The sequence below is a fragment of the Bubalus kerabau genome, chromosome 19, assembly GCF_029407905.1.
Source record: "Bubalus kerabau isolate K-KA32 ecotype Philippines breed swamp buffalo chromosome 19, PCC_UOA_SB_1v2, whole genome shotgun sequence".
NCBI lineage: Eukaryota > Metazoa > Chordata > Mammalia > Artiodactyla > Bovidae > Bubalus > Bubalus kerabau.
Window position 1 is genome coordinate 68237419 of NC_073642.1, and position 27593 is coordinate 68265011.

The window sequence follows — 27593 nt, forward strand, 5'->3', positions numbered from 1 at the left end:
TTTCAGTTTGAAGAGAGATCTGCTGTTTCTCCGAGGAGCTCACTTTTTCCCTGCTGGGGGAGGGCAGGGCTCCCAGGAGGTAGGGGCTCCGGGGAGAAAGGGGAAGGACTTCTCCGGGAACAGGATGCTCCGTACTGACTGGGAAGCTGGTTGCAGAGGAGCAGATGACTGTCGTAACTAGAACCGTTCACCCAGATCTATGCATATCACGGGGAGGTACACCTCAGTATCTGAAAGCAAGTATCTGAAAGCAAGAGCCAACGTCCCCGTCCCGCCCCAGCCCACAGCCGGTCTGGGGTTGCCCTGGGTCAGAGCTGCCCCCAGTGGCAGGCTGCCTCCTCCCTCTGCAGCCTGGAGAGATCCGCTCTCAGGTCTGCGGGGGGAGAGGAAGGTATGAGGATGACAGGTCCCCACAGAGCATGGGCCGGGGCCTGACGCGAGGCCGGGGGTTTCCACGGAAGAAACAAGAGCCCGACACACAGCCGCCCAAGTGTACGCCAGCAGGCCAGGCTTTCTCACGCAGGTACTCGAGGCGTTTTCATCGCAGCTGTCTCCTTCTGTGTATTCTACTCAAGCCCTGCAGATACAGCGGGGCTGTCCTCAGGTGCTGGCAGCGCAAGAATCGTCAAAAATGCTGAGATGTTTTCTAAAACAGATGCCAGTCTGCAGCACTCATGAGAAACTCCAGGGCAAAGATGCCATCTCATTAAACCCTGCTCTGCTTTCTTCCGTGAGTAGTGTGAAGTGTATGCCGCGCACGCGGGGTCGCTGGCGAGCAGAGCACACGCACGGCTGGGACGTGACAGGGCGCTTGGCTCACCAACACACACGGCTCCCGGCCCAGGAGCGCTGAGGCAAATCTGAAGGAGCGGCATTACTGCTGTTCAGTGAAGGACCCCCTGCGAACGCACCGGATCCCGGCCCGCTGCTGGGCGGCCTGCGGACGATGCTGGGCACGGAGACAGGAGGTCAGCGGCTCCGGCCTGGGTGCACAGGCTGCTCCCATCTGTACCCCCCCCTCGACACACACACGCCTGGACTCAACCCCACGAGGACAGACGGGCGGCGGGCAGGCTACCAACAGTGAGCACTGCTGAGACGATGGTTCTTTTTTTCTAAAATGGCTGCCAAGACTTTTTTCAGCTGACAAATGGATAATTTTAAAAACTTACTCTGTCAGAACTATTCTGGTCCAGACAATATTTAGGGTAATTCACCAGTCACCACCTTTTGTTTTTTTTTCTCCTTAATTCTATCTTTCAGATTTTATCCACCAAGAACTCTCCAAATGATACCAATAAATTACCTCATCTCAAAATCAATGTACAGGACCCTAGAAACGCTAGACAAGAGTTGATAGGCAAAACTGAAGGACGGGAGGGAAGGGAAGAGGGAGGGAAGAAGTCTACCTTACCTCACCAAAAGCACCTCTTCCAATCACTTTAATGATCTCAAAGTCTTCTCGATGAAGCTGCATTTCCTTCACCAGTTGTGTAAACGGTTTTGCTACAAACGAAAAGAAGTCAAATTAACAATTTAATAAGTTGATAGCAGATAAAAATTTTATAACTGGGGCATTCTAAGAAGTTATATTTTACTTAGAAGCAGTTTACTTTGCAAATGAATACTTTTTAAAACATGTAATATATCTGTAAGGGTTTCCTTGGCAACTCAGTGGTAAAGAATCCACCTGCCAACGTAGGAAAAGTGGGCTCAATCCCTGCAGAAGGAAATGGCAGCCGACTCCAGTATTCTTGCCTGGGAAATGCCATGGACAGCCTGTGGGGTTGCAAAAAGAGTCAGACACAACGTAGCGACTAACACCAACATTTGAGAAGTCACGGACAGCTGGAGATGTACACCAGATTAAGGTGGGCATTCATACTGGACACGTACTTCAACATGTGTCGTAACAAACACCATCACAGCAATGGCCCCCTGGGAAACTCAGGGCAGTGGGGCTCTCCCCCGAGCGAGCTGTGGACGCTCAACTCTCCCACAGGGCAGCACAGGCCCGCGGGCCAGGTCCGTGAGCTCTGGGTGCCACGCATCAGCCTGCTGGACTCCAGGCACTCTCCCGACTCCCGGCAACCACCTTGAGTTGCTGGAGCCCCTGGTGGTGCCGGGGGCAGGCTGGGAGCACTGCGTCCCCACGCGGGCCGCACGCCATTCTCGAGGTTCACTGCGTGATCACCCACTCTTGACGGAGAAGAAAACGGAGCCAGGTTTCTGTGCAACGTGGACCGGGTCGGATAGTGTCTCCCCAACAACCTGTGGATGTGATCTGACTTGGAAGTGGGGTCTCTGCAGATGTCATCAAGCTAAGAGGAGGTCCCAAACAGGAACGGGGTGGGCCCTAAACCCAGCATGACTGGCATCCGCATACAAAAAACCTAAACCAGAGAGACGATGAGGGGAGTCACGTGAAGATGGAGGCACAGAGCCCAGGGGTTCAGCGACAAGCAAGGGGCACCCCCAACTGCTGCTGCTGCCAGTCACTGGGACAGGGAGGGACAGGCTTTCCCCAAGGGCCTGCAGAAGGAGCATGGCCCTGCTGACCCCCTGACTTGGGACTCCTGGCCCCAGAGCTGTGGGAGAACAGGAACTCTCCTGCTGCTCTGGCGCCCCCCGCTGGTGGTGAGCTGTCAGAGCAGCCCAGGGCCGGGAGCCCACCGACGCAGGACGCAGCGTGACCGCCGTCTGCCCCGCCCTCGCCTGCCCGGCACAGCGCTCACACCCTCAGGCCTACAGCCCTGTGTCCAGCCGACCTGGACTTGTTCTCCACAGCTCTCTTTCAGGTCCTCCATGATGACAGCTTCACGAGCACTGCCGTGAAGTGACGTGGGCAAACGTATGAAGGTTCTCCCTGGGTTGTCTAACTGCATGTGCACCTACATTATCTCCCCCCAAATCCTGCAAATCTCATCTCTTCTGGACTTCCAATTGAGCTCCACATTCTTAATCTAACTCAATTATTTTCTCCTTAAGTAGCTGCTTAGTCCACCAAGGTTTGACAAGCAAGGTTTGCTGGTCCAAGGAACAGAGAGCAGCAGCAGGTTCCTGTCTCCTGCTGGTAGTAAATTACCGCCGCCGCCACTGTAAACACCCATCAGCGCTGAGATTAGGGAACAGAACACACCAGGTCTGAATTATGTAGGGGCGAAAAGCAAGGCTAAAGAAAATCCTTGAGCTAGAACTTAAAAGGTCCCCTATGGCGCCTCATGATTTATTTCAAACATCACCCAAAATATCCATTCCCAGGAATCCTCATGGAAATGCAGACTTTCAACAGCCACTGAAGACCATCACCTCTCTCGGCATCTTCTGGGGGAACCACATGGTACCTTCATTTTACTGTGAAGAAGACACTCCCGGCAAAGCTGATGTGCCCAGCACATCCTCCCCCTGCGGCGCTCCTGGGAAGGAGCTGAGCCTCGCGCGTGCGGCGTGTGCCCGGCAGGACAGGACTGAGGAAGACAAGGAAAGGGGAAGAGCCACCTTTCCAACAGGGCGCCAGTGTCAGCAGAGAGGCCAGGGCGCCCCGCCGTCCGGGTCAGGCAGCGTCTAGGGACAGAGCCCACGGGGGTGTTTGAGGAAAATGTAACAGACAGGGCTGGTGGCTAGGTAACCGAAAAGACGGAAGCGCATGGGATTATCATGAAACAGCAGGAGCAGGAAGCAGCCGATACACCCAGGGACCAGGAGAACCACAGGGAGAAGCAGGACTGGTGAGGCCGGGCACAGGGCTCCGCACTCGGGGACTCGGAGGGTGGGCGGCGGCTGGGGCTGGCCATCGGGGTCTCTGAGCACAAAGGCAGGTTGTAGGGGCTGGAGGCCCGCAAGCTGAGAGGGACACTGGCCAGCTGCTGCTGGGGTCTCTGCAAGCGTGGGAAAACACCCAAACTGGGGCCGCGGCCCACGACCAGAAGACACTTCCTGCCAGGAGGAAGCTGGGGGCCAGGTGTCCCCTGCAGAGGTGAGCCCAGATTCAACTCTGAAACTCGGGAAGGAGTCTCAGCTGTGCGGAGCATTCTGCCCAGGGTTCACAAATGCCCCTGGAAAGAAGAGGAGCCAGCAGGAAGCTGCCAGGCCCTTCTCCCTCCTCCAGCCCCCTCCGTCTCCCTCCTGTGCGCCCTGGGCAGAGCCCAACAAGGAGCAGGTTTAGAGCCCAGACTGGGTGATACTGGGGTGAGGAAGACATCCGTGCGGGGGACATGGCGACAGCAGGGACAGGGGGCTTGTTACACACGGAAAGCCTCAGGCCCTCAGTAACCAGACCCAGGACAATGGGGGCCAGGGTCACGACTGTCAGAAAAGGGAGAACAAAGGCCCTGCAGTACTGGATTAACAGTGGAGGCAGCAGGGAGAACTCATGGCTTTCAATGTGTGGACGTAATGGCTGTGCACACACACACACACACACACACACACACACACACACACACACACACACACACGGAAGCCCCGCTGTCTCCACGGAGGGCCAGGAGGCAGCATCACCTCAACAAGAAGCATCATTAGGGAAAGATCTTGGTTTCTAAACACCATTCTCCAGCTAAGGAACCAGGGCTCCTCCGTCGATTCCAGAGCTGGGTCAGGCAAGCACAGGTGAGCCTGAAGCCCCCTGTTGTGCCCAAAAGTAAGCAAGCACTCGAAGAATGAGAGTGAATGGAAACAGTCACAGATCATCCCGCCCATTAAATAAAACAAACTCAGGAATACACACGGATAATAAATTCATCAAGAAGTTTTAAAATCTGATGAGAAATGGGATATTTACAGTTTTAAAGTACATCCAAACGGATACTAATGGATCAAACAGAGCAACAGTGACCTCACAGTGCAGCCTGGCCGACACGCCGCAGACCTGGGGATCGGAGTGGGACTGCGCCACCCAGGGGACACAAGGAGAATCACCGCGTTCTGTACCCTGAATTCAATTGCGAGGACACAGGACGGAAGCCTAAGCTGTGGAGACAGTCCACGAAATGACTGGCTTACAGAGGCTCAGCTGTGACAGTTAGGCGAGGCCAGGCACATCCCCAGTGAGGGAGGGACAGTAGGGAAGCGCAGGGCTGGGATCTCGGCCCCTCTGCTGCGGGAGAAGGTGGGACGGCGGGCCTGGGGGAGTGCAGTGCTACAATCCTGATCTGGGGGTGCAGACTATGGGGTCCAGGGAACACACACTCAACTCAACCTTCGGGGGGGGGTTATGTAAGCAACTCACCCTCAAACTGTTGAGGGAATTCTTTATACCGCTATCTGCAGCTTTTCTGTAAGTTTGAGACTGTTTCCAAAAAGTTTAACCTCTTTAAAGATCATCAGTTGGTATCTAGAAAGCGGGTGCGGCTGTGGGGCAGGCGGGGGGGCAGGGTGGGGGCGCCTCCCACCACAAGACGCAGCATAGGTGAGGCTGACGATGCTGCACCGGGTCACCCTCTGGAAGAGCACTGCCTGCGATATGGGTGGAGCAGGGGAGACTCCAGGGCGAGTGGATGGGGAGCAGTGATGGACTCTGCTGCAGAGTCGGAGACAGAGATGAGACCAAACGGACTGTTCTCACAAGAGTCTACTGCTGTTTCATGTTTTCAAACAAGTGTCTCACTTCAGAGCAGCCAGCTGACCCCAGGGTGGTTTCCTATTGGGAGGAAACTGGAGCCCACTGGGAGGGAGCTGGGCAGCAGCATTTTGAAGGATGCTCTACTGACTAAGCCTAGAGCTCGGGTAACCCTCAGAATACAGGACTAGGATTCTATGAGCTGTGCCCAATGGGGAGCAAGCAGTTTGTCACGACACTCTTACAACAGACAGGTTGCAAAGCAAAATCACAGCAACCAAAACACCATTAGGGATTCATTTTAAACATAATTTATATTAAGATTCTCTCCAAAGTCAGATATTATGGGTAGCTTGAAGAAAACAGATTCATTGTAATGCTTAAGATAACATTTGCTTTTTCATGGTAATAACGAACCCGTAGACTCTGAAGTAAGACAACACAAATACTCCAAACCTTAGAAAGAGTAAGGTGACCTCTCCTCTCATGCCAGCAACCGGCAAACAGGAGGGCCCTGCACTGAGGCAGTGCGGCGGGCGCGGGCGGGCCGGCCCTTGGGGACCCGCGCTCAGCGACTGCTGGGGTGGGCACCACTCGGAGCCCACCCCACACGCATGGTGACCTGCAGCTGCGGCCTGAGACGCCCCCAAGAGCCCACCCCATCAGGCAGTAACAAAGCCACCACCCCGCCCTCGGGTGCTGGCCTGCTCGCACCCTCAAGCCCCCAGCACCATCTTCTCCCAAACCAGCACCGTCCCAGCACTTCCCTGCTGCCGACTCCTGAGCAGACTCTTGAGCATCCGACTCCTGAGCAGACTCTTGAGCATCCGTCAACAGAGCTTGCCGCCGCCCCTCCCCCACAACACCCAGTGCGCCCCCTCAGTCCCACGACACCCATCTTTCAGTGCCTCGGGCCTGAATGTGGTATTCCGAGGCAGGGCCCCGTGAGGGGTACCCCGCTCCCCACAAGTGGAACACGAGGGGACCAGCAAACACAGCTGCCTCAGCACCCAGTCATCAGGAAAGGCGACCATCTCCACTGGTAGCGCCTGTATTTTTTTTCTAAGAATACATTCAACAACTTGGGATATTTTCCACCAAAAAAAGACAGAATAAAGCTTAGCCCTTAGACAGCTAAACCTTGATTAGGAAAAAAATTTTCCTATTCTCTTCATTCTTCTACAACCTAAGACTCTTCCATAGAACTTCTCATGATTCTAAAGGGCAATGAATCAATCAACCAAGCAATGACAACCACTGGCAAATGTGAGGTCCCAACTGCAAGGGAAAACGGGGATCCCCGTGTTCCCTCTAAACAGAGAATGGCTTTACCAGGAAGGACTGGGGCAGAGGGAGACACTTTCGCTGAAATTGACTGAAAATGTGAAATGAGAAACTGATGCCCCACCCTCTGGTTTGTTTATCTAGAGAGGAAAGAGCAGACCAGCTGGAAGGGGTGCCGGGAGGGGCGGCCTGGTGTCGCAGGGTGGGGCATGCTGGGCCCCCACCCCCAGGCCCGGCCTGAGCCCCGCGGCACTCACACCCGGGGAACTGGCAACGGCCTCTCAGATCACCCAGTCCAAAGAGTATACATACTGGGGAGGAAACACGAGCCCAAGGGCCAGGAGACACGCAGAGGATGTGAGGGGCAGCTCTGCTTCCTCTGCGAACAGTCAGCCCCAATCCTGGGGAGGCCCGTTGGCTCCGGGGAGCTCACGCTTCCCAGACGGGGTGAAGTCTGTCCCCACAGCGCAGATCCGACATCCCAATGGGAGTCACACCTGTCCCAGAGTTTGTGGAAAATGTGCTTATGTTACATTAAATGGACTTTACTTGTTGTAGCAACAATGATCTTTTGTTAAATGACAGAATACTATACTTCATAAGCTGAGAAAGTGGAAGCTTCCAAGAAACCCTGTTAACGCCCAAATACAAGTTCTCCAACCATGAACTCTTCAGATAAGCTGATAATCAGGGACTACAATACTGTGAAGTGAACACACATTAATTTTAACCTAAAGCAGTGTAAGATTTTAGAGGACTGAAAAGGAAGTCCTTTAATGCTCTGACTGAGAAGACAAGTAAGGTTCAGACTGAGTCAGTGAATATCTGAGAAGCAGGGGTGGGGAAGGGGTGGGGAGGCCGCAGTGAGTCAACAGAAAACCAGGAAAAATCTCATTCCAACTGCCTGCTGTCATGTGAAGGCAGCAAGCCTTCCCAGACTGACCCTGGGGTCAGTCACGTGACCCTGCATCCTTGCCTCCACTCCAGAGCTGATGGACTGCTTTCCTCAACTTCTCTTCATGTGGTCCCTCTTGCTTTGACATCACTGCAGTAAAATCCTGCTGCCTCACTGACAGGCATCACTCAGAACTGCCTGCCTTCCTGCCTGCAGCTCCCAGTCAAGGAGGCCGTGACTCGGAGACTACGAAGTCTTCCCCGCGAGCGGCCGCGGCCCTGTCCTTTGGGATTCCTTTGTCAAAGCAAAGACCTGTGTAAAGTGACCGTCACCAACACACGTCTCTTTTCTAAAGCCAGATCCCTTGAGGATGTGAATACAAATATATGCTTTGTTAAAAAAAAAAAAAATCCCAGTGTACAATGCCACGTTATGAAAAAGCCAACAGTCATACACGGGTTCCCCCCTACCCAAAAAAAGTGCTCCCAGGAAATCTTCCCTGGGGCTTCCCTGATGGCTCAGATGGTAAAGAATTTGCCTGCCATGCAGGACACCGGGGTTCAATCCCTGGGTGGGGAAGATCCCCTTGGAGAAGGGAATGGAAATCTTTCCTAAGCCGAGATGCCATCACCTCAGGACATGTCTGCCAAGTGATCCGCAGAGACGATGCAGAGACACTCACAGACGCTGCAGAGCTGGGGGGCTCCTGGGGAGAGAGCCTGGCGGGGCCCCCTCACTGCTGGGGGTGCTGCCTCAATAAACGGTGCTCTGCAACATAAACACTCTTCAGTATTTTCACTTTCTGCCTTTTTTTCCTAAGCGTGAAAACTGTCCTAGAATTTCTTGTTACCAAGAACAGGTACTAATGTAGGTCCTGCATAAAAACCTAATTTTTGATGAGCAGGGAACACTTGTGCACATGTTGCAAAAATGTGACCTAAGAACAAGAGACGACTGCACGATGCTTCGATGGGTGGACCAGGCAGACTGTGCACATCCAGGCCCTTCCATCTGAGCCATAGTCATCCTGGCCACCTACCTGCTAAATTTAAGAAAAAGAAAATTCAGGACTACAGAATGAAAAGTGGGTAACCAGCTCGCGGGGGAGGGGGAAGCTCGCTGAAGATCACTCTCCCGTCCCTCAGTGGAATGCACACCCATGCGGCCAGGCCAACTACAAACACTGTGGGTCCAGGGGTGAAGCCCCAACAGCACAGGCCACTGCAGGGGCCTGGCAGACTCACGAGGCATCCCTGAGCTTGTCTCCTCCCCTGCAGACCGAGAGTAAGAGTGCACACCCAAGGAGTTACAGGAGCGTGAGACCCGATCCACCCACAAAGCTTTCAGCACCGGGCCAGCACACGGTACGTTCTCACTACTCGGGAGCTCTGCCATTACTACTGGGTGACACATCTCTTTCTGTTTTTGTTTATATGTCATATTTACCAAGGGGATCAAACCAGCCAATCCCAAAGGAAATCAATCCTGAATATTCAACTGGAAGAACTGATGCTGACGCTCCAATACTTTGGCCACCCAATGCAAAGAGCCGACTCGTTGGAAAAGACCCTGATGCTGGGAAAGACTGAAGGCAAAAGGAGAAGAGGGCAACAGAGGATGAGATGGTTGGATGGTAACACTGACTTGATGGACATGAGTTTGAGCAAGCTCCGGGAGACACTGAGGACAGAGGAGCCTGGCATGCTGCAGTCCATGGGGTCATACAGAGCTGGACATGGCTTAGTAACTGAACAACTACAACCAGCAAATCAACAAATGATGCCACCGTCTACGTTATCCTAGATCCAGCTATATTACCAACCAAGAAGGTACACGCATTATGAAGAAGCTCTACTAGGCAGGTTACATGTAGAAGACTCCTGGGTAGCACTCAGTAACTGCCACTGAGCAGCCTGTAAACCAAGTACTCCAAGAGGGCCCTACACAGCCCAGGAGGACGGTCTCCAGGAGAAGGGTGTGACGCGACTCACAGGCACGCCTTACCCAGCTGGGCTGCCTGGAGCGGAGCTGCCTGGAGCTGCCACATTAGTGGAGGGAGGGCAACTTCATCCACAAGGTCCAGACAACCGACAGTGCCCTTCTGCCTCCCCCTCCCCCAGGGAACTAGCGTCGCTGACCCCCACTTTAATCAGCTTTTCTACTGCCCGCCCTGGACACAGCAGAGCAGCCGTGACTCGTGGGAGGCGTGGCAGAACCTTCTGACCGCTGTAATGACCTTCGCATCTCCACACACGTGACTCACTTTCCTTCAGTTTAAGAACCTATTTCTAAACCTAAAACACAAAGGGTCACTAAAGTAAAACTTCTGCCTGAGGCACAGACCCATAGGCCCCTGGCTCAGGGCTTTCAGCCGCTGTCAGCTTCCCAGACCTGCTCAAAGGCTCGGCATTAATCACAGTATGGTGACCAGCAAAACGCACGTGCTGCAGAGAGGCCTGAAGGAGCACAGCGGGTACGTCGCCCTTCTGCTTTATGGGGAAAATGGGACAAAAACCTTTCAAGAGATTTGTATTTTTTTCTGCAGTAAGTAGAATTTCTGATATAAAAGTTTTAGCTCTCTTTCTGTTCTGTTTGACCTCATTTTGGTAAGACAGGTAGAGGGCAGAGAAGAGGGCGAAGTCTACAGGGAGCGTCACTGTGAAACAGGACCCCATCGACTCAGAGCCTTTCCTAGCGCGTTCGCGGCTGAGCCAGCGGCCAAGTGGCCACTGAACGGCAGCCCTGAGTGGGCGCCAGACCTGGGCAGGTACGGGCTGAGCCCCGCGCCCGCCGGTCCACAAGCCTGGCAGCCTCAGCACTTCCTATGAGCGAGAGGAGTATGGATCTGCACCCTCACCCGAGAGCTTCTCGAAGCCAAAGCCGGCACAGCGCCTCAGGCCTGGGTCTTCTCAGGGCCCTGCGGTCAGGTTTCCGGGGCTGGTGGGAGCGCTGTCTCGCCCTTCTGTGTCCTAGATAATCCAGCGGAAGAAAAACGAGGCGCCAGCTAGAAGCTTAGGAGGTGCTAAGGCCGAGTCAGGAGGGTCAGTTCTAGTAATCTTCCTCAAGAGACCACCTAAGCTACCTTCTGGCTTTGGGGGATACACTGGAAAGACACATATAAATGGAGAAAAGCTTTAGGTTTTGTTACCCTCTAATGTATCCCATTCCAGAATTTAACTCAAAAAGTTTTCACAATTTAACAGAATCAGGGAAACAGAGAATAGACTGTGGTTGCCAAGGGGGAAGGGGCTGGGAGAGGGCTGGACTGGGAGCTTGGGATCAGCAAATGTAAACTATTCTGTACAGGATGGACAGACAGTGAGGTCCTCCTGTACAGCACAGGTAACTATACTCAACATCCTGGGACAAGCCATAATGGAAAAGAAGGTGGGCACTTAATAAATATCTATTTAATGGATTCTGATTTTGCGACGTGTAAACAAAGCCCTTTGGGTTCTTACTGGTTAGGTGGTAGCCACTACATCACCAGAGCAGGGACAACAGCATTTTTACACAGGACCGCGCCCACTACTTGCAGAGAACGACACTAAGTGGCGTGAATATACCTGTGAACAAAAATCCCTAACGTCATCAAGCGCACATTTTAGTGGAAAGGACAGAAAAGAAAAACACGTATAAGGAACAAGTAGATGATGCAGAAAATAGTAAACCCTTTGGATTAAAAAAAAAAAAAAGGCAGGGAAAATGGGAGTGTGGTGGGGCAGGGAGATTCACATGCAGCTCGCAGGGCGACAGTGGTCTCCACAGTCGGATCCCGGTTGTATTCTGAAGGTGGAGCCGACAGGATTTCCTGCTGGACTTGATGTCCAGGAGAATTATCCAAGGCGTGGCCTAAGCAAGCGGGAGGAGGGAGCTGCCTCGGATGAGGCGGGGCCAGCGGCTCGCGGACCTCGGGGTGAGCTGCAGTGTCCAGCGGGCGCTCCGAGGTGGCCGCTGCAAGTGTGGATTCTGGAGAGGAGACCAGGCTGGGGGTGGGAACTGGGGTCTTGGGACCCGACTGCATCAGGGTCAGGAGCCTGGACGAGGCCCCGGGGAGTCAGTGGGGCAAAGGAGGAGAGCAAGCACGGAGCTCAGGGAGCTCTGGGAGGAGGAGGAGGAGGACGGGCGAAGAGAAGGAAGTGGCGGGAGCCTGGGGGAGCGGCCAGCACGGGCTCAGGAAGCCAGGACTCCAACCTGAGGCTGAGAACTAAGGGCCACCGGCGGCCCTGACTAAGGTCTGAGGGGGCAGCAGTCTGATTAAACTGAGGCTGCGAATGGGGAAGCGGGAGTAAAGATACAGAACAGACAACTCCACAGAGCTTGCTGCTTTAAAGAAAAAAAACGGGGGGAGGGGAGCCTAGTTTAAATGTCTGACTTCATTTTCACCAAATGTTTTGTTAAGGAACGAGGGGAGGTCCCTGTGGTCCAGTGGTTAGGACTCTGCTCTCACTGCCAAGGCCAGGGGTCCAGTTCCTGGTGGGGATCCTAAGATCCCTCAGGCCACATCCCCACTCATCTTGGAGTGGGGGGAAAGTCCGTCTATTCCAAACCCGTGCTGGCATCACAATGACCACCTAGCCCACCAGCATGGGGCTGGGTGAGTATTACTGACGTATCAGAGATTGTAAACAAAAAGTTCATTTTCACTGGCTTGGCTGTTAACAACAAACCATGACTCTAGGTTACAAAGATCAATGTCTCAAGCTCCCACCATAGCAACCCACAGAACACAGCGATCTCTTTAAAACGAACTCAACGGCCCAGGATGCATCTCTGGCTAGCGCCAGGGCCTGGCAGTGCTCTTCCTGGATGGGCCTGCTAGCCTGCATCAGGCTCCCGCCCAGGCACCCTCCCGAGCGCCTTGGGGGAGAAATGAGTGATTTCACAAATTGTTTTTCTTCAGTTTTTCCTGTTCGATCTCCGGGTCGGGAAGATCCCCTGGAGAAGGAAATGGCAACCCACTCCAGTATTCTTGCCTGGAAAAATCCCATGGACAGAGAAGTCTGGGCTACAGTCCATGGGGTCACAGAGTCGTGTGGGAACCATGACTGAGCTATCACCACCACCCACAGAGACAGCAGGCAGCACCCAGTGCGCCCTGTGCTGACAGATGACGCCCTGCAGGTCACCTGGTCCGGCCTGCACACACCCAGGATGAGACGCCCTCCAAGGGCGGGCCGTCACCAGGAAATGAGCTGAGTGCTGTGCGGAGCAGGAAGAGAAATCCCTGATTCCTCACCCTTTCCCAGCACAAAGCCAGACCCGCCACCCTCCCACGCACTGACAACTGGGCGGAGACCCGCGGGCAGGAAGGAGGCGTGAGCAGGACAAGGAGGGGGGTGTCTGCAGCTCTTCTTCCCAGGATGCGTCGGATTCACAAAGCCCGCCGGACTGAGACAGGAGGACAGAGGAGCTCAAAGCTCCCGCCCCCAGAACCCTGTACCAGAGTGAGTCCTCATTCGCTCTTCCTGGCCCCCAACTCCCAGCCTTGCTGGCACATTTCCTAGAAGACACTGCTCTTTAACAAAGGACATTGATAAAAATACTATCTGGGAATGAAAGGGCAACTAAGAAGGAGTGGGAAGAGTGAAATAAGAAGTTTGCAAATCACCAGCAAATTGATACACTGAAAAGAAGGCAACTTATTTTCAGTAATCAGTCATTTGGGGGAACTTTTAGCAACCAAAAATATCCACTGGCATTCCGTTATGATTACATCAAACTTACGGCATGGTTCAATTTAAGAAACCTAAGAACATAAAATCTTGACTTAATACTTTAAATTTGTCTTTTACTCTCTCTTGCACCCCAAATAGTTTATAAAATCATCACCACTTTCTGAACATCTACATATGTTTCAAGAATTTCATAGTCTTTAAAACCTGCAGGATAGATATCATCTGCTTCTGATTAAAAAAAAAAAACAACTGAAAACACAAAGCCCAAGTTCATATAAATATACAGCATTTTTATCCCCTTGCTATTTATCTTTATTTCTCACATAAGTGACTCTTCATGTTTCATAAACATTAAAAATTTTCAATTTTAAAAATCAAAGGAAAAAATTAACTCCACTATTTTTGCTGTTCTTAACTTAATCACTGAGTAGGTGGTATATTATCAAAATTTTGTGTACTACTGCTGGCAATTCAGAAAAGCCTGGTTTTCTTTCTGCACAGGAAAGCAATAGCTGCTTCTAATTTCGTGATTAGTAAAGCTTCTGAGGAACTAACAGTCAATGGTAGCCAGTATCACCTTAGGTGAAAGCGAACTGTCTCATTCAAATTCTTTGAAAATTGGTAATCCAAGTAAACAATTCTTTCACTATCCTCTAAACAGAGTATTTGATGTGTCCTCCTTCCATTCCCCCATTTGTGTCTGTATCTCTTAAGTTAACATACCCTATGACCTAGTTAGTTACATCTGCCGAAAAGATACAAGAATTTCCACAGCAGCTTTATTTATAACCCTCAAAAACTGAAAGCAACCCAGATGTCTGCTGACAGGAGAATGGAGAATAATCTGTGATAACAGGTTATTACTAAAATAATAATCTAACAATATTATATTACTTATAATATATAATATTATATTATTATTGCCTGTGATAATAATAATAATCCTAGTCCTGCAGTGGGATACTTCTCATCAAGAAGAAAGAGTGACCCGCTGCGGCACACAGCACTGATGCAGCTCGAGGGCAGAGCGGGACGCTCAAGAAATCAGACACAGGGCTTCCCTGGTGGCTCAGTGGTGAAGAACCCGCTTGTCAATGCAGGAGACACGGGTTTGATCCCTGCCTTGGGAAGATCCCACATGTCATGGAGCAACTGAGCCGGTGCGCCACGACTGAGCCTGGGCTCTAGAGCCCGGGCGCCGCAGCTACCGAAGCCTGCACACCCTAGAGCCCGTGCTCCACGGTGAGAAGTCACTGCCAGGAGCCCAGGGGCCGCCACTGGGGAGCAGACCCCCGGCTCCAACCAGAGAAGGCCTGAGAGCAGCAAGGAAGACCCGGCACAGCCAAAAATAAAGCACACACTATGATTTTTTAGAAAAGACACACGTCAGACACAAAATACTCATAATTTCATTGTATGAAGCTCAAAACAGACACAACTTGAAGAAAACTCAAAGGGTTTAAGGAAGTCTCTTCAACCAGTGGCGCAGGGACAGTGGACAAGCACACGCAGGAAAACAACTGCACTCCTGCCTCAGACCGAAGACGAAGACCAACCGAGGGTGCTAAGAGCAGCCAAAGCCTAAACTCCAGCCTCCCAGGGAGAAGGTGCTATAAACCTCTGTGACCTTGGATTAGGCAATGAATTTTTGAAAGCACAAGTGAGAAAATAATTTAAAATTTTAATTAGGCTTCATCAAAACTAAAAATGTATGCTTCCAGTCATAAGATGAATAAGTACTCTGGTGCAATGTACACCATTATAAATGTAACTAACATTGCTGTACATTACATATGCAAGATGTTAAGAGAGTAAATCCTTTTTTAAAATCTTTTCAAGTTTAAGGTGCAGAGAGTAATGATCTGACTTACATACAGTGTGAAATGATGACTATAACAGGTTTAATAAATATCCATCATCTCATGGACATCTCAGTGACAGACTTTCTTTTCTTGGGCTCCAAAATCACTGCAGATGGTGACTGCAGCCATGAAGTTGAAAGACACTTGCTCCTTGGAAGGAAAGTTATGATAAACCTAGACAGTGTATTAAACCGCAGAGACATCACTTTGCTGACAAAGGCCCTTAAAGCTATGTTTTTTCCAGTAGTTATGTATGGATGTGAGAGTTAGACCATAAAGAAGGCTGAGTGCCAAAGCATTGATGTTTTTGAACTGTGGTGTTGGAGCAGACTCCTGAGAGTCCCGTGCATTGAAAGGAGATCAAACCAGTCCATCCTAAAGGAAATCAGTCCTGAATATTCATTGGAAGGACTGATGCTTAAGCTGAAGCTCCAGTACTTCGGCCACCTGATGCGAAGAACTGAGTCACTGGAGAAGATCCTGACGGTAGGAAAGATTGAAGGCAGGAGGAGAAGGGGATGACAGAGGATGAGATGGTTGGATGGCATCACCGACTCACGGACATGAATCTGAGCAAACTACGGGAAACAGTAGCGAGAGGAGCCTGGCATGCTGCAGTCTAGGGGTTTGCAAAGAGTCGGATATGACTTAACGGCTGAGTGACAACAATCATCTCATATAGACAGGACATTAAACAAATTTTTTAAAATGTATTTTTCCCTGTGATGAGAACTCTTAGGATACATGCTGCTGCTAAGTCTGCTGCTAAGTCGCTTCAGTCATGTCCGACTCTGTGCGACCCCAGAGACAGCAGCCCACCAGGCTCCCATCCTTGGGATTCTCCAGGCAAGAACACTGGAGTGGGTTGCCATTTCCTTCTCCAATGCATGAAAGTGAAAAGTGAAAGTGAAGTCGCTCAGTTGTGTCCGACTCTTCGCGACCCCATGGACTGCAGCCTACCAGGTTCCTCCATCCATGGGATTTTCCAGGCAAGAGTACTGGAGTGGGGTGCCATTGCCTTCTCTGCTTACAATACAAAATTACACGTAATTACTGACTGTATTCCCCATACTGTTCATTTCATACCTGTGACTCATTTATTTTGTAACTGAAAGTTTGTGCCCCTTTATCATATTATAAGGAAAATTTCTTTTCTGTTTCTTTAATTGGATAAATATGGTCTATCCATACAATGGAATATTAGTAAGCCATAGAAAAGAAATGTTGATACACACTACAACATTGATGAGTCCTACAAATGTTACGCTAAGTGAAAGAAGCCAGTTTCAAAAACCACGTGTTTTATGATTCCATTTATATGAAATGCCTGGAACAGGCAAACCCATGGAGACAGAAAGGAGACTACTGGCTGCCGAGGGCCAGGGGCAGGGGGATGGGGATGGGGAGTGACTACTAATGGGTATAGCATTTCTCTGCGGGGTGATGAAAATGTTCTAGAATTAGGCAGTGGTGATGGTTGTACAACTCTGTGAATATACAAAAAAAGAAAAAAACCACCAAATTGTATACACATGAAAAAAATAAACTTTAAAAAAAACCCGGGCATTAACTAACGTGTGATGCAGGTCACGCAGTGCTCCCCACTCTGGGGAAGAGTCGTACACTGATGGGTGAAGAGGGCACGGCAGAGCCTGTGTGGATCCCTGACTCATTCATTCATTTATTCAAAGGTATTAGGAATATTTAAGGAAACTACTGGGATTTCCCTAGTTAAGGATCTACCTTCCAGTGCAGGGGACATGGGTTCAGTCCTGGGTTGGGGAACTAAGATCCCACGTGCCGAGGGGAAACTGAGCCACTGCCTGCCGTGACCAGAGAGCTTGTGCACTGCAACGAAGACCCAGTGCAGCCAAAAAAAAAAAAAATTACTGAGATGAGGCAGACAGTGACTGACAGCATGCACTTGAGCTAAGACTTAGCTGCCCCGCTGGTGTTGCAGGATGCGTGATCCGAGCCCCGGCTTCCTCAATGGCAAATTAGGGATAATGCAGGACTGAGGATTATCAGGAGAATTACGAGAGCCATGGATGGAGACCATGAGCTCAGTGTCTCCAGACACGGGTCCCTATACGTGTGTGTGATCACAGGCTCACCAGAGAAGACTCACTGTGCCCCCCACCTCAACTCTCCTCCCAGGGTGAGCCCACGCCCAGGCAGGTGTCCTGGGCCCTGCCTGCCTTGCTGCACTGAGCCCCACCCGGCCCCACGGCACTGCCTGCGCTGCTTTGCTCTGCTAAGGGCCACTCCCTGCCTGGCCCTGAGGAAGAGCCCCTGAGCGCTGACCCAGGCTGAATAAAGCAGAATCTACTGCTTCCAAGAAGGCTTTCCCAACACCACCGTGTAACCCTCTTTACACGCTGTACTGGTGATCTGTGCATATGGCGTGGACTCTCCTTTCTGGGCGCAAGTGTGTGGAATTCTTGGTTAACAGGAGTGTTATTTATTCTTAAACTCATACAACTGAAAACAACAGAAAAACAAATTTATGTCACGGTTCTAAAAAAAAATTTCTAGCACACATCCTGAGACCAACAGGACATGTTATTTAAGCTCCTAAACCTTCTCCACCTAAACAACATCAGTGTTCACAACAATTGTACAGAGCTGAATACTAAATGATCCAAGTCCAATCTGACAGTCTCGGAGTTGCAAGGAGTACTGTGGTGTTTAAAAAAAAAAAAAAAGGTTAAATCTTTTCACAGGTAATCTTCTCTTATCCAAAATTCGTTTAAGCTGTTTACCACACTTAGTGACTAGTTTTGTATATTTTTACACAAGGAATAAATATCTCTGGAAGGAAAAGAAGTGTTTTTACCAAAAATTATATGCATCTTCCAGAACCGAATCCTATGTCAGACATCTCAGGAGACAAAAATATGGTAGCCTGAAGCCCCCGGTGGCCAGACATGAAGAACAAAAACATTCAAAACGGCAATAGTAACTCGCCCAGCAACTGCAGTCCTTAACCTACTCTCAAGGCAACTGCTTCTGAACCAGAGGAAGAACCAAGCAAGCGGCCCTCCGAGCAACGCACTCACTTCCCTTCCCAAAGCGGGAAATGAGGAGCGGCAGGCCCCTCCGCCTGCCCCGGCTGCTTTGACCTCTCACAGGCTGTCACCCACCTCAGTCCCACACAGGCTTGTGCTTCTGCGTGCTCAAGGCAGTTTCAACACCCTTGCCCTGCAAGGTTAAGATGGAAACCGTGCATTTTCAAAATGCTCGTGAATGTACAGAAGAACCAAGTTGTGTGATTTCATTTTTTTTTTAAAGACGCTTGCTTAAGGAGAAGTTGTATTTTACATGTGACAAACATAGCTTCACTCATGTTCAATGCTGTTTATTTGAACATCAACAATTAGATGTGTCCATGACTGGATGCCACACTATCTGCACTGAATTACCCGACTGAACCTATGCATTTCTGAGCCACTTTTTAAAAAATAAGCAAACAAGCCCCCTGCTTGGTATTTTTTAATAATAAAACGTCAGCATAAAGAGAATGAAACAAAGGAAAATAATCAAGCCACGAAGTAGAGAAAGAGGGTAAATGCCTTCCTTTGTCTTTTATCTTTAGCTCACCATCACAAAATAAATGAGTTAGTATGTAGAGAAAGCTGTTCTGTACATAAGACTTTTTAAAGTGTCACTCTGGTTTTATCCAGCCATTGGTAAGCTGGTCATCTTCCCACTAGACGGCCAGAGATGAGACACATTGAAAATTAGCAAATGACAAAAACTTCCCATAAATCAAGAGAATTTTACTGAAAGGTTGGCACATGTTTAACATTTCAAAAAAAGAACACTTAGCTTTGTGGAGCCTACATTTGCATGCTCTAAGAACTAATCAAAAAACAGCCTTCTTCTTAAACAATCCTCCATTAAAAATGAAAGATTTATATTACAAGTGTTAGTCGATTTTTTGTTGTTGTTCTGTTGTTTTTAACCACGCTTTCCCAGGATGTCTGGTGATTGAATGAACTGACTTTGCACACACACTCCTACCTAGTTCTTCCCCTGAATGTTCTCAGCAGGAAGCTGCCCGGCTCTCCTAGTATTTCCAGAGCACAGGATTTGTCCGGCCTGTTGATTTTTCAGAGCTGGATTAAAGAAAAAGTAAGACCTGGATGCACTGCAGGGTACAGCACCGCTGTCAGACACCGACAAGTAGGAAACGCTTTTTCGGAAGTCAGATTAAAAAGACAAAACCTTAAGATGTTTTAAAAACTGAGAAGTCACAATGTTAATTCCAAAGTGTCTCCAGCAAACAACTGTTAGGTTCTGTGTAAGACCTGTCTTGTATTAAAAAAATATCTGATGCTATGAGCCCAAGGTGTCTCTCAGAGCTCCCTGCCGGTCACCCAAGCTGAACAAGCATCTGAAAGGGCAGCGCGGGCGTTTCTGACACGAAGGACCCCGGAAGCGACACCGCACCTCTCGTTTCTCACGCTGCGGCTTGGTCTCAGAACGCCATCCCAGTCCCCATGGGGAGGTGCAGATGACACGCTCAACCTCCCAACTGGCCTCGTGGACAGGGTCCCATCCTGAGCCTGACCGTGCGAGCCCCAGTGTGAGACGAGAGCCTGAGAGTCACGGTGACTTCCCCGTGGGACGAGCCCCCGCACGCCCAGAGGCCCTGGACCTCTGCAGCGGGTCGGGGAATGGAGCACCCGACCGACACAGGACGCTGAGCCGGCAGGGTGGGCAGACGGCACAGAGGGACCCCGAGCCCCGTCCACCGCCGCCTCCGGCTGGGCTCCGGCCTGCCCTGCATCCCACGCAGCCCTCCAGAAGCCTAGAGGAAGACAGGCGGAGAGCGCGCCCCCAGGTGCAGACCCGAGTGGAGGGGCCGCACTGGCGTGAGCAGGCTGGCAGTTAGAACTGGCAGAGGGGCGTCTGGAGTCGGGTGAGGGGGTGTGCGGTGCCACCTCCTCTCCCATCACCCCAGGGCCCCTCAGGGAGCGCCCGCCGGGGGACGGCCGGTGGGATGACCTGGGGCTGGCCTGGCTGCCACACGCGGGGGCCTGAGGCAGGCAGTGGCTTCCAGACCTGTCTACACCTCCTTCCGCTCCCAAAGTGGCTGCCGCCCTCTGAGGACGGCTCTCGCCCCTCCGTCCGCCCCAACCCACCTTCCCTGCCTCCCAGCCTGTACCTCCACGAACCTCTTCGGCATCTTACAGTCACCCCCGCCACCCCACTCCCCACCACCCAGCAAAACTCCATCTTCCCCTGGGACTAGCTCACCTCAGCGAGGCCTCTCCTCCAGACGGAGGAAGCTGCTAAGAGAGCTGGTGACAGGGCCTAGCCGACCCACCATCCGGCACGGAAAAGGAGCGGGGCACACCTGGCACAGAACTGGGGGAACCCACCACAGGAAGCGGGGCATGTGACACAGGAAGTGGGGGAACCCACCACAGGAAGCGGGGCATGTGACACAGGAAGTAGGGGAACCCACCACAGGAAGTGTGGGCATGTAACAGGAAGTGGGGGAACCCACCACAGGAAGCGGAGCATGGAACACAGGAAGTGGGAGAACCTACCACAGGAAGCGGGGCATCTGACACAGGAAGTGCGGGAACCCACCACAGGAAGCGGGGCATCTGACACAGGAAGTGGGAGAACCTACCACAGGAAGCGGGGCATCTGACACAGGAAGTGGGGAATCCACTACAGGAAGCGGGGCATCTGACACAGGAAGTGGGGAATCCACTACAGGAAGCGGGGCATCTGACACAGGAAGTGGGGAACCCACCACAGGAAGCGGGGCATCTGACACAGGAAGTGGGAGAACCTACCACAGGAAGTGGGGCATCTGACACAGAACTGGGGGAACCCACCACAAGAAGTGGGGCATCTGACACAGGAAGTGGGAGAACCCACCACAGGATGTGGGGCATCTGATACAGGAAGTGGGGGAACCCATCACAGGAAGGGGCCAGAACGGGAAACGTCAGACCCTGGCACCCTCCACTTCAACTTGCAGTATTAAAACTAAGAACAAAACACCAATAAGTGTTAACAAAAACCAAAGGAAAACTATCAAGTACAGAATACAGAAAAGAGGCTAGGCTAGGCTAATTCCTCTAATATAACAGGGACATATTGGGGACTATTAGAACATAAACAGAGAAGGCAGTGGCACCCCACTCCAGGACTCTTGCCTGGAAAATCCCATGGACGGAGGAGCCTGGTGGGCTGCAGTCCCTGGGGTCGGGAAAAGTCGGACACGACTGAGCGACTTCCCTTTCACTTTTCACTTGCATGCATTGGAGAAGGAAATGGCAACCCACTCCAGTGTTCTTGCCTGGAGAATCCCAGGGACGGGGGAGCCTGGTGGGCTGCCGTCTCTGGGGTCACACAGAGTCGGACACGACTGAAGCGACTTAGTAGTAGTAGTAGTAGAACATAAAGTTCTAAGAAATTTCTAGCAACAATCCAACATGAAGTGTGGAGAAAGGGGAAGGATGTCAGCTAGACATTAGTCAACTCTTCAAGTAGTCACACAGTGTTCATTGGGGGAGAGGGGCAAGGGGACAGGAGGGGCAAATCAGACATGTGGGCTCCAGAGAAAGGCAGGTGCCCACTGCCAAAGTGGTGCCTCCACGTCTCCATAGGGACCGAGGGGAAGGGAGGCAATAACTGCCCCAGCCCCCACCAAGCCCCTGCATCACCACCCAGAATGCCAACCACTGACCTCTGGCACAGCACCGTCGGGCACCCAGCCCACACTCAGGATCTTAGGCCAAGTCAGGTACCGACTGCAATACTCCTCACAAAAGGGGGATTTCAAACGAAGTAAGAAGTATCTTATTTTTTTACATCAGTTTGGTCCCCTAATAGCTCTATTTTCCACAAAATATACAGGGCCAATAGCATAGAAATGATTTGCCAAAAGCCAAATTTGTCCAGCTAGAAATAAATTCGAACGGTAGGAGTATAACAAGACAAGTGGCCTGGTTGCTTCAACAAATAAACTGCAACTGGGGAGAAGACAAAGAGGGAGCCTATAGATTAAAGGAGAACCGGGAGGCGGGCAATCCAAACGCCCTGAGTGACTTTGTTTTGGCTGCTACAGAACAAATTAACTGAAAACAGCAGCAAAAAAGGAGACATTTAAACCCTGACTGCGTATTTGATGGTACTGAGGAATTATGGTCATTTTTTCAGTGACATGATACTACGTTTTTATGTTATATGTTATGTGTATATGGCTAAGGCCTTATCTTCCTGAGGCATACAGGGAAATATTTACAAATGAGATGACAGATGTCTAGGATTTGCCTCAGTATCACTCTTTTTGGGGGAAAAGGGTATCAAAATGGAGACGGGGGTGACTTAACAACTGTTGAAGGGAGTGACTGAAACAAGGGGTTGATTAGTCAACTATCTCTACTTTTTAACACGTTCAAGATTCCTATAATAATTTTTTTTTTTTTTTGGTTGCATCGGGTATTTGTTGCTGTGCAAGGCTTTCTCCAGTTACGGTGAGTGGGGCTACTCTTCAAGGTGCTGCACAGGCCTCTCATTGTGGTGGCTTCTGTCGCAGAGCAAGGGTTCTACAGCACATGCTCAACAGTTGCGTCACATGGGCTTAGTTGCCCCATGGCGGGTGGGATCTTCCAGAACCAGGGACAGAACCTGTGGCTCCTGCATTGGCAGATGGATTCTTATCCACTGTACCACCAGGGAAGTCCCTATAATAAACATTTTAAATGGAATTATAATCAATAGCTATCACTTTTATGAACACTAATTATAAAAACAAAGAGTATCAATATGTGAAAAATTCAAGCCCCTCCAAAAAGGAACAATGACGTTTTCAAACATGGTGTCCTTGACTATTTCATATCTAAATGGAGGACAATTGAAGGCATGACAAGGGATATTAGGTTAGAAGTTTTTGAAAAATTAGTTTCCTTTTACAAATACTCAAACCAATTGAATTCCAAACAGAATGAATCCAGATCACCAGAGCTCTGCTCTTGTCACAAACCACACAGCAGTTTTCCTCACCGGAAGCATATCTGGGCACGAAAATCAACTACATGCTCAGGTTATTTGTTATGAGTTCGTTTGCTTATTGCTGGAATTCCTTCTGGGTCATAAAACAGTTTTATGAGCTGGTAAACATTTCATACGAACTCTGAAAAGCTGCCATGACTAACAGCTTCAGTATTCGGTGTAACAGCTCTCTCCCCTGACCTGACTTATGCTAGCTCAGCACTGAGTATCCTAGACTCCACTTTCAGAAGGGCCAGGTGATGCTCTGACTGCTAAATGTTTACCTAAGGATCCCCTTCACTGTGGAGAAATGAGAATGCTATGGGAAAAGTGGGGAAACAGTTAAATTTCTCCACTCCAAACTTCATTTTAAAAAACATTTAAAATTCATTTTATTCCCAGATATTTTTCTCAGATAATAAATGTAATATTTTAAGCATCATTAAACTTACAATACAATCCAAAATAATTACTTTAGTAGGGGAAAAAATAAGCCATAAGATACACGTGTGGTACTGTGAAATGGACATTAAGAATGGCATGAATTTTTTTTTATTCTTATGAAATGAAGTTTTATCTATGTTACAAACTACAGTTATTACAAAAATGCTATCAGAGAAGAAAAACTATCAAACCTGATGGACTAAGGATCTAGAAGTACTCAAAAACATCACCCCTCAACAGGGACAACTAGTAATTCTATATTATTTTTAGGGAAGCTTTCTAAATACTACATGACAAAAAGAACCACCAAGGATTATCAGTAATTGAAGGAAAATCATTAAGAAGAAAAGTTCCAAGGTGAACCAAGAACTGACTCCAGAGAAAACAGATAAATCGGGAAGAAGAAAACTTTAAAAAATTCTAATTAATGGACTTCCCTGGTGGTCCAGTGGCTAAGAATATGCCTGTCAATGCAGAGGACATGAGTTCAATCCCTTGTCTGGGAAGATTTCACATGCGTGGAGCAACTAAACCCATGGGCCGGGATTACTGAGCCTGCACTCTAGAGCCCATGCACAACTACTGAAGCCCATGCACCTAGAACCCATACTCTACAACCCAAGAGAAGCCCCCAACTAGAGAGTAGCCCCCATTTACAACTAGAGAAAGCCCACCTGCAGCAACAAAGACCCAGTGCAGCCAAAAAAAGAAAAAAAATCTGATTAATATTCTCAGAAAGAGGAGAGATTCTAGCCTCCTACCACCCCGCACCTCACCACAATCATAGAGCAGTGTCTTCTCCAAGAGGGAGACATTCTGACCCCAGCGTTCCATTCTCAAACACACACCACTAAAATGAGGGTAAGGGAAGACATTTTTAGAAATGCAATAACTTGGAAAGATTACCACCCTTGATCCTCCATGGGGGGGAAATGCTATATACACTTATGTGTGTGTGTATGTGTAACATATACATATCCCCCCCTCCCCCCCACAACCATGAAAGGCTTCCCAGCTGGCGCTAGTGGTGAAGAATCCGCCTGCCAACGCAGGAGAACTAAGAGAATGTGGGTTCGATCCCTGGGTGGGGAAAATCCCCTGGAGGAGGAAATGGCAACCCACTCCAGTATTCTTGCCTGGAGAATCCCATGGTTAGAGGAACCTGGCACACTACGGTCCATGGGGTCACAAGGAGTCAGACACGACTGAAGCAACTCAGCATTAGTCCACCAGGAAAAGACTCTAGCCAATCATCAAAATGAAAGAATCCAAGAAAGTGACGTGAGCATAAGAAACAGAGGCAGCTGTGTATGACCCAGAAGCAGCAAAGGAAGTTAGGAAGGAAGTCCAGAGACTTCAATACCAGCACCTAGATGACTCTCCCGCTCAAGACAGAGGACGGGTGCCTTCTCTCTGGGTCCAGTCACACAGCTGGGTTTTACAGTGGATAACAGTTACATACCTATGCTAAGTCGCTTCAGTCATGTCTGACTCTGTGCAACCCCATAGACGGCAGCCCATGAGGCTCCCCCGTCCCTGGGATTCTCCAGGCAAGAACACTGGAGTGGGTTGCCATTTCCTTCTCCAATGCATGAAAGTGAAAAGTGAAAGTGAAGTCGCTCTGACGTGTCCGACTCTTAGCGACTCTTAGCAGCTCCATGGACTACATACAGCCCACCAGGCCCTCCGTCCATGGGATTTTCTGGGCAAGAGTACTGGAGTGGGGTGCCATTGCATATTTTAAATTCTATTTATTAGTTTCCAAATCATACAACCAACTTAGACAAAACAAAAAAGACTTCTCTAAATCACAACATAACATAAATGCTATTAACTCTGACAACATAAAATTGGTGAAAGTGAAAGTCGCTCAGTCATGTCCAGTTCTTTGCGACCCTATGGACTATATACAGTCCATGGAATTCTCCAGGCCAGAATACTGGAGTGGGTAGCCTTTCCCTTCTCTAGGGGATATTCCCAACCCAGGGATCAAACCCAGGTCTCCCACATTGCAGGTGGATTCTTTACCAGCTGAGCCACAAGGGAAGCCATATTCCAACATTAATTTTTTATGAAAAATTTTAAATAAATATAAACATATTTTGATGTTAAAAAAAAACCTTTCAAGTCAATATTTAATTTTAATGGAAATTCTAGATTATGCTCTAAAATCTAAAAAGAAGTTAAAAAAATTGTAACACAACTAGAGGGAAGAAGACTTTTTACTCTGTGCCATACCCTTCTATACTGCTTGAATTCACTAAATCATGAGCATACGTTATTTTTTATAATTTTAACACTATTAAAATAAAAATTGTACTGGCCAAATACAATTTCTGTGATACAGGTGCTGACATTTTTAATACTCGGTACAAAGGACAATCCTAAATGACAAAGAACTGTGACTTGAACCGTCTGTGTCCACCCTCCACAAACAATAACAGAATTCAACATTAAGGGAAACAGGCAGTGGATTTAGAAAAATCATTCATTCTCTCTGGAGAATTTTAAAAGCCAAAACAATTTCTGGTAGTATCACTCTTCATTAATAGCCCCAAGCTGGATAGCTGAGATGTACCTTGAATGAATGGATAAACTGTGGGGAAGGAATTCAGTGGAATATAGCAACCTGAAAGAACTAGCTGTTGTTACTTACACTCAATAACATGGATGGATTTCAATTACTTTTACTTGCAATTACTTTTTGTTAGGGTAAAGATATATAACATAAAAGTTGCCATTTTAATCTTTTTTAAAAAATAAAAAAGAGACTCAAATGTCTAAAACTGAAAGAGGGACATTCCTGCAGATCTTACAGAGATAAAAGGATTAAGAAATACGACAAACAACTGTATGCCAACGAAATGAACAGATTCCTAAAAAGACAAAACCTACCAACTGACTCAAGAAGGAGCAGAAAACGTGAACAGATCTAAAAGTACAGAGACGGAGTTAGTAATCAAAAGACTGATCACAAAGCAAGCCCAGCTGGCTTCATAGCTGACTTTTATCAAACACAGAAAAAAGCATACTTAATGGTGGAATAAGAATGCCCATGCTTGCCACTTCTATTCCACACTGTCCTAGAGGTTTTAGTCAGGACAAATAGGCAACAAAAATAAGCAAAGGGCACCCAAACTGGAAAGGAAGGAATAAAAGAACCTGTATTCACAGGTGACAGGAATTTGTATATAAAATTAATTTGTATATAAAAATACTAAGAAATCCACTTAAAAAAAACCATTAGAACTAATAAAAAAAGTTAAGCAATTTTGCAGTATACAGAATCGCTTTTTTTTTAATTGTACTTGTATACATTTGCAACATACAATCCAAAAATGCAATTAAGAAAACAATTCCGCTTATAATAGAATTTTTAAAAAGACATTTGGGAATAATTTAACAAAATAAGTACAAATCTTACATGCTGCATTGCAAAATGAAATTAATGCAACTAAATGAACACTTAAAAAGGCAAATTTTGTATCATATATATTTTACCACAATAAAAAAGTAAAAAAAAGTTAAACTCTGAAAACTACAAAATATATATATATATATATATACATTTCAATTTGGAGATGTAAATAAGCGGAAAGTCATGTCATGTTCATGCACAGGAAAAGCTAATACTGTAAGACGGCAACACTCCCCAAAGTGATCTAGAGATTCAGCATGATCCCTCTCAAAATGCCAGATGGCTTCCTTATAGAAACTGACATACTGATCCTAAAATGCACATGGAAAGTCAAGGAACCCAGAATAGTGAAACACTCTTAAAAAAGAACAAAGTTGGAGAACTCAAACTCCCTGATTTCAACACTTAGCAGAAAGCAACAGTAATCACGAGAGTG

The 27593-nt window shown here is 48.9% G+C and overlaps 1 protein-coding gene across 4 annotated transcripts in view; it reads right to left on the reverse strand.

Annotated features, from left to right (window-relative positions):
• Positions 1 to 27593, reverse strand: part of CDC42BPB (CDC42 binding protein kinase beta) — a 95034-nt gene that overhangs the window by 54582 nt on the left and 12859 nt on the right. For all 4 annotated transcript variants that reach the window (XR_008705452.1, XR_008705453.1, XM_055556138.1 and 1 more), the window contains exon 2: positions 1415 to 1506. Coding sequence is in view for 2 of the 4 variants with exons in the window: in XM_055556138.1 (XP_055412113.1) it covers positions 1415 to 1506 (92 nt within the window). In the remaining 2 variants the exon portion in view is untranslated. The remainder of the gene's footprint in view (positions 1 to 1414; positions 1507 to 27593) is intronic.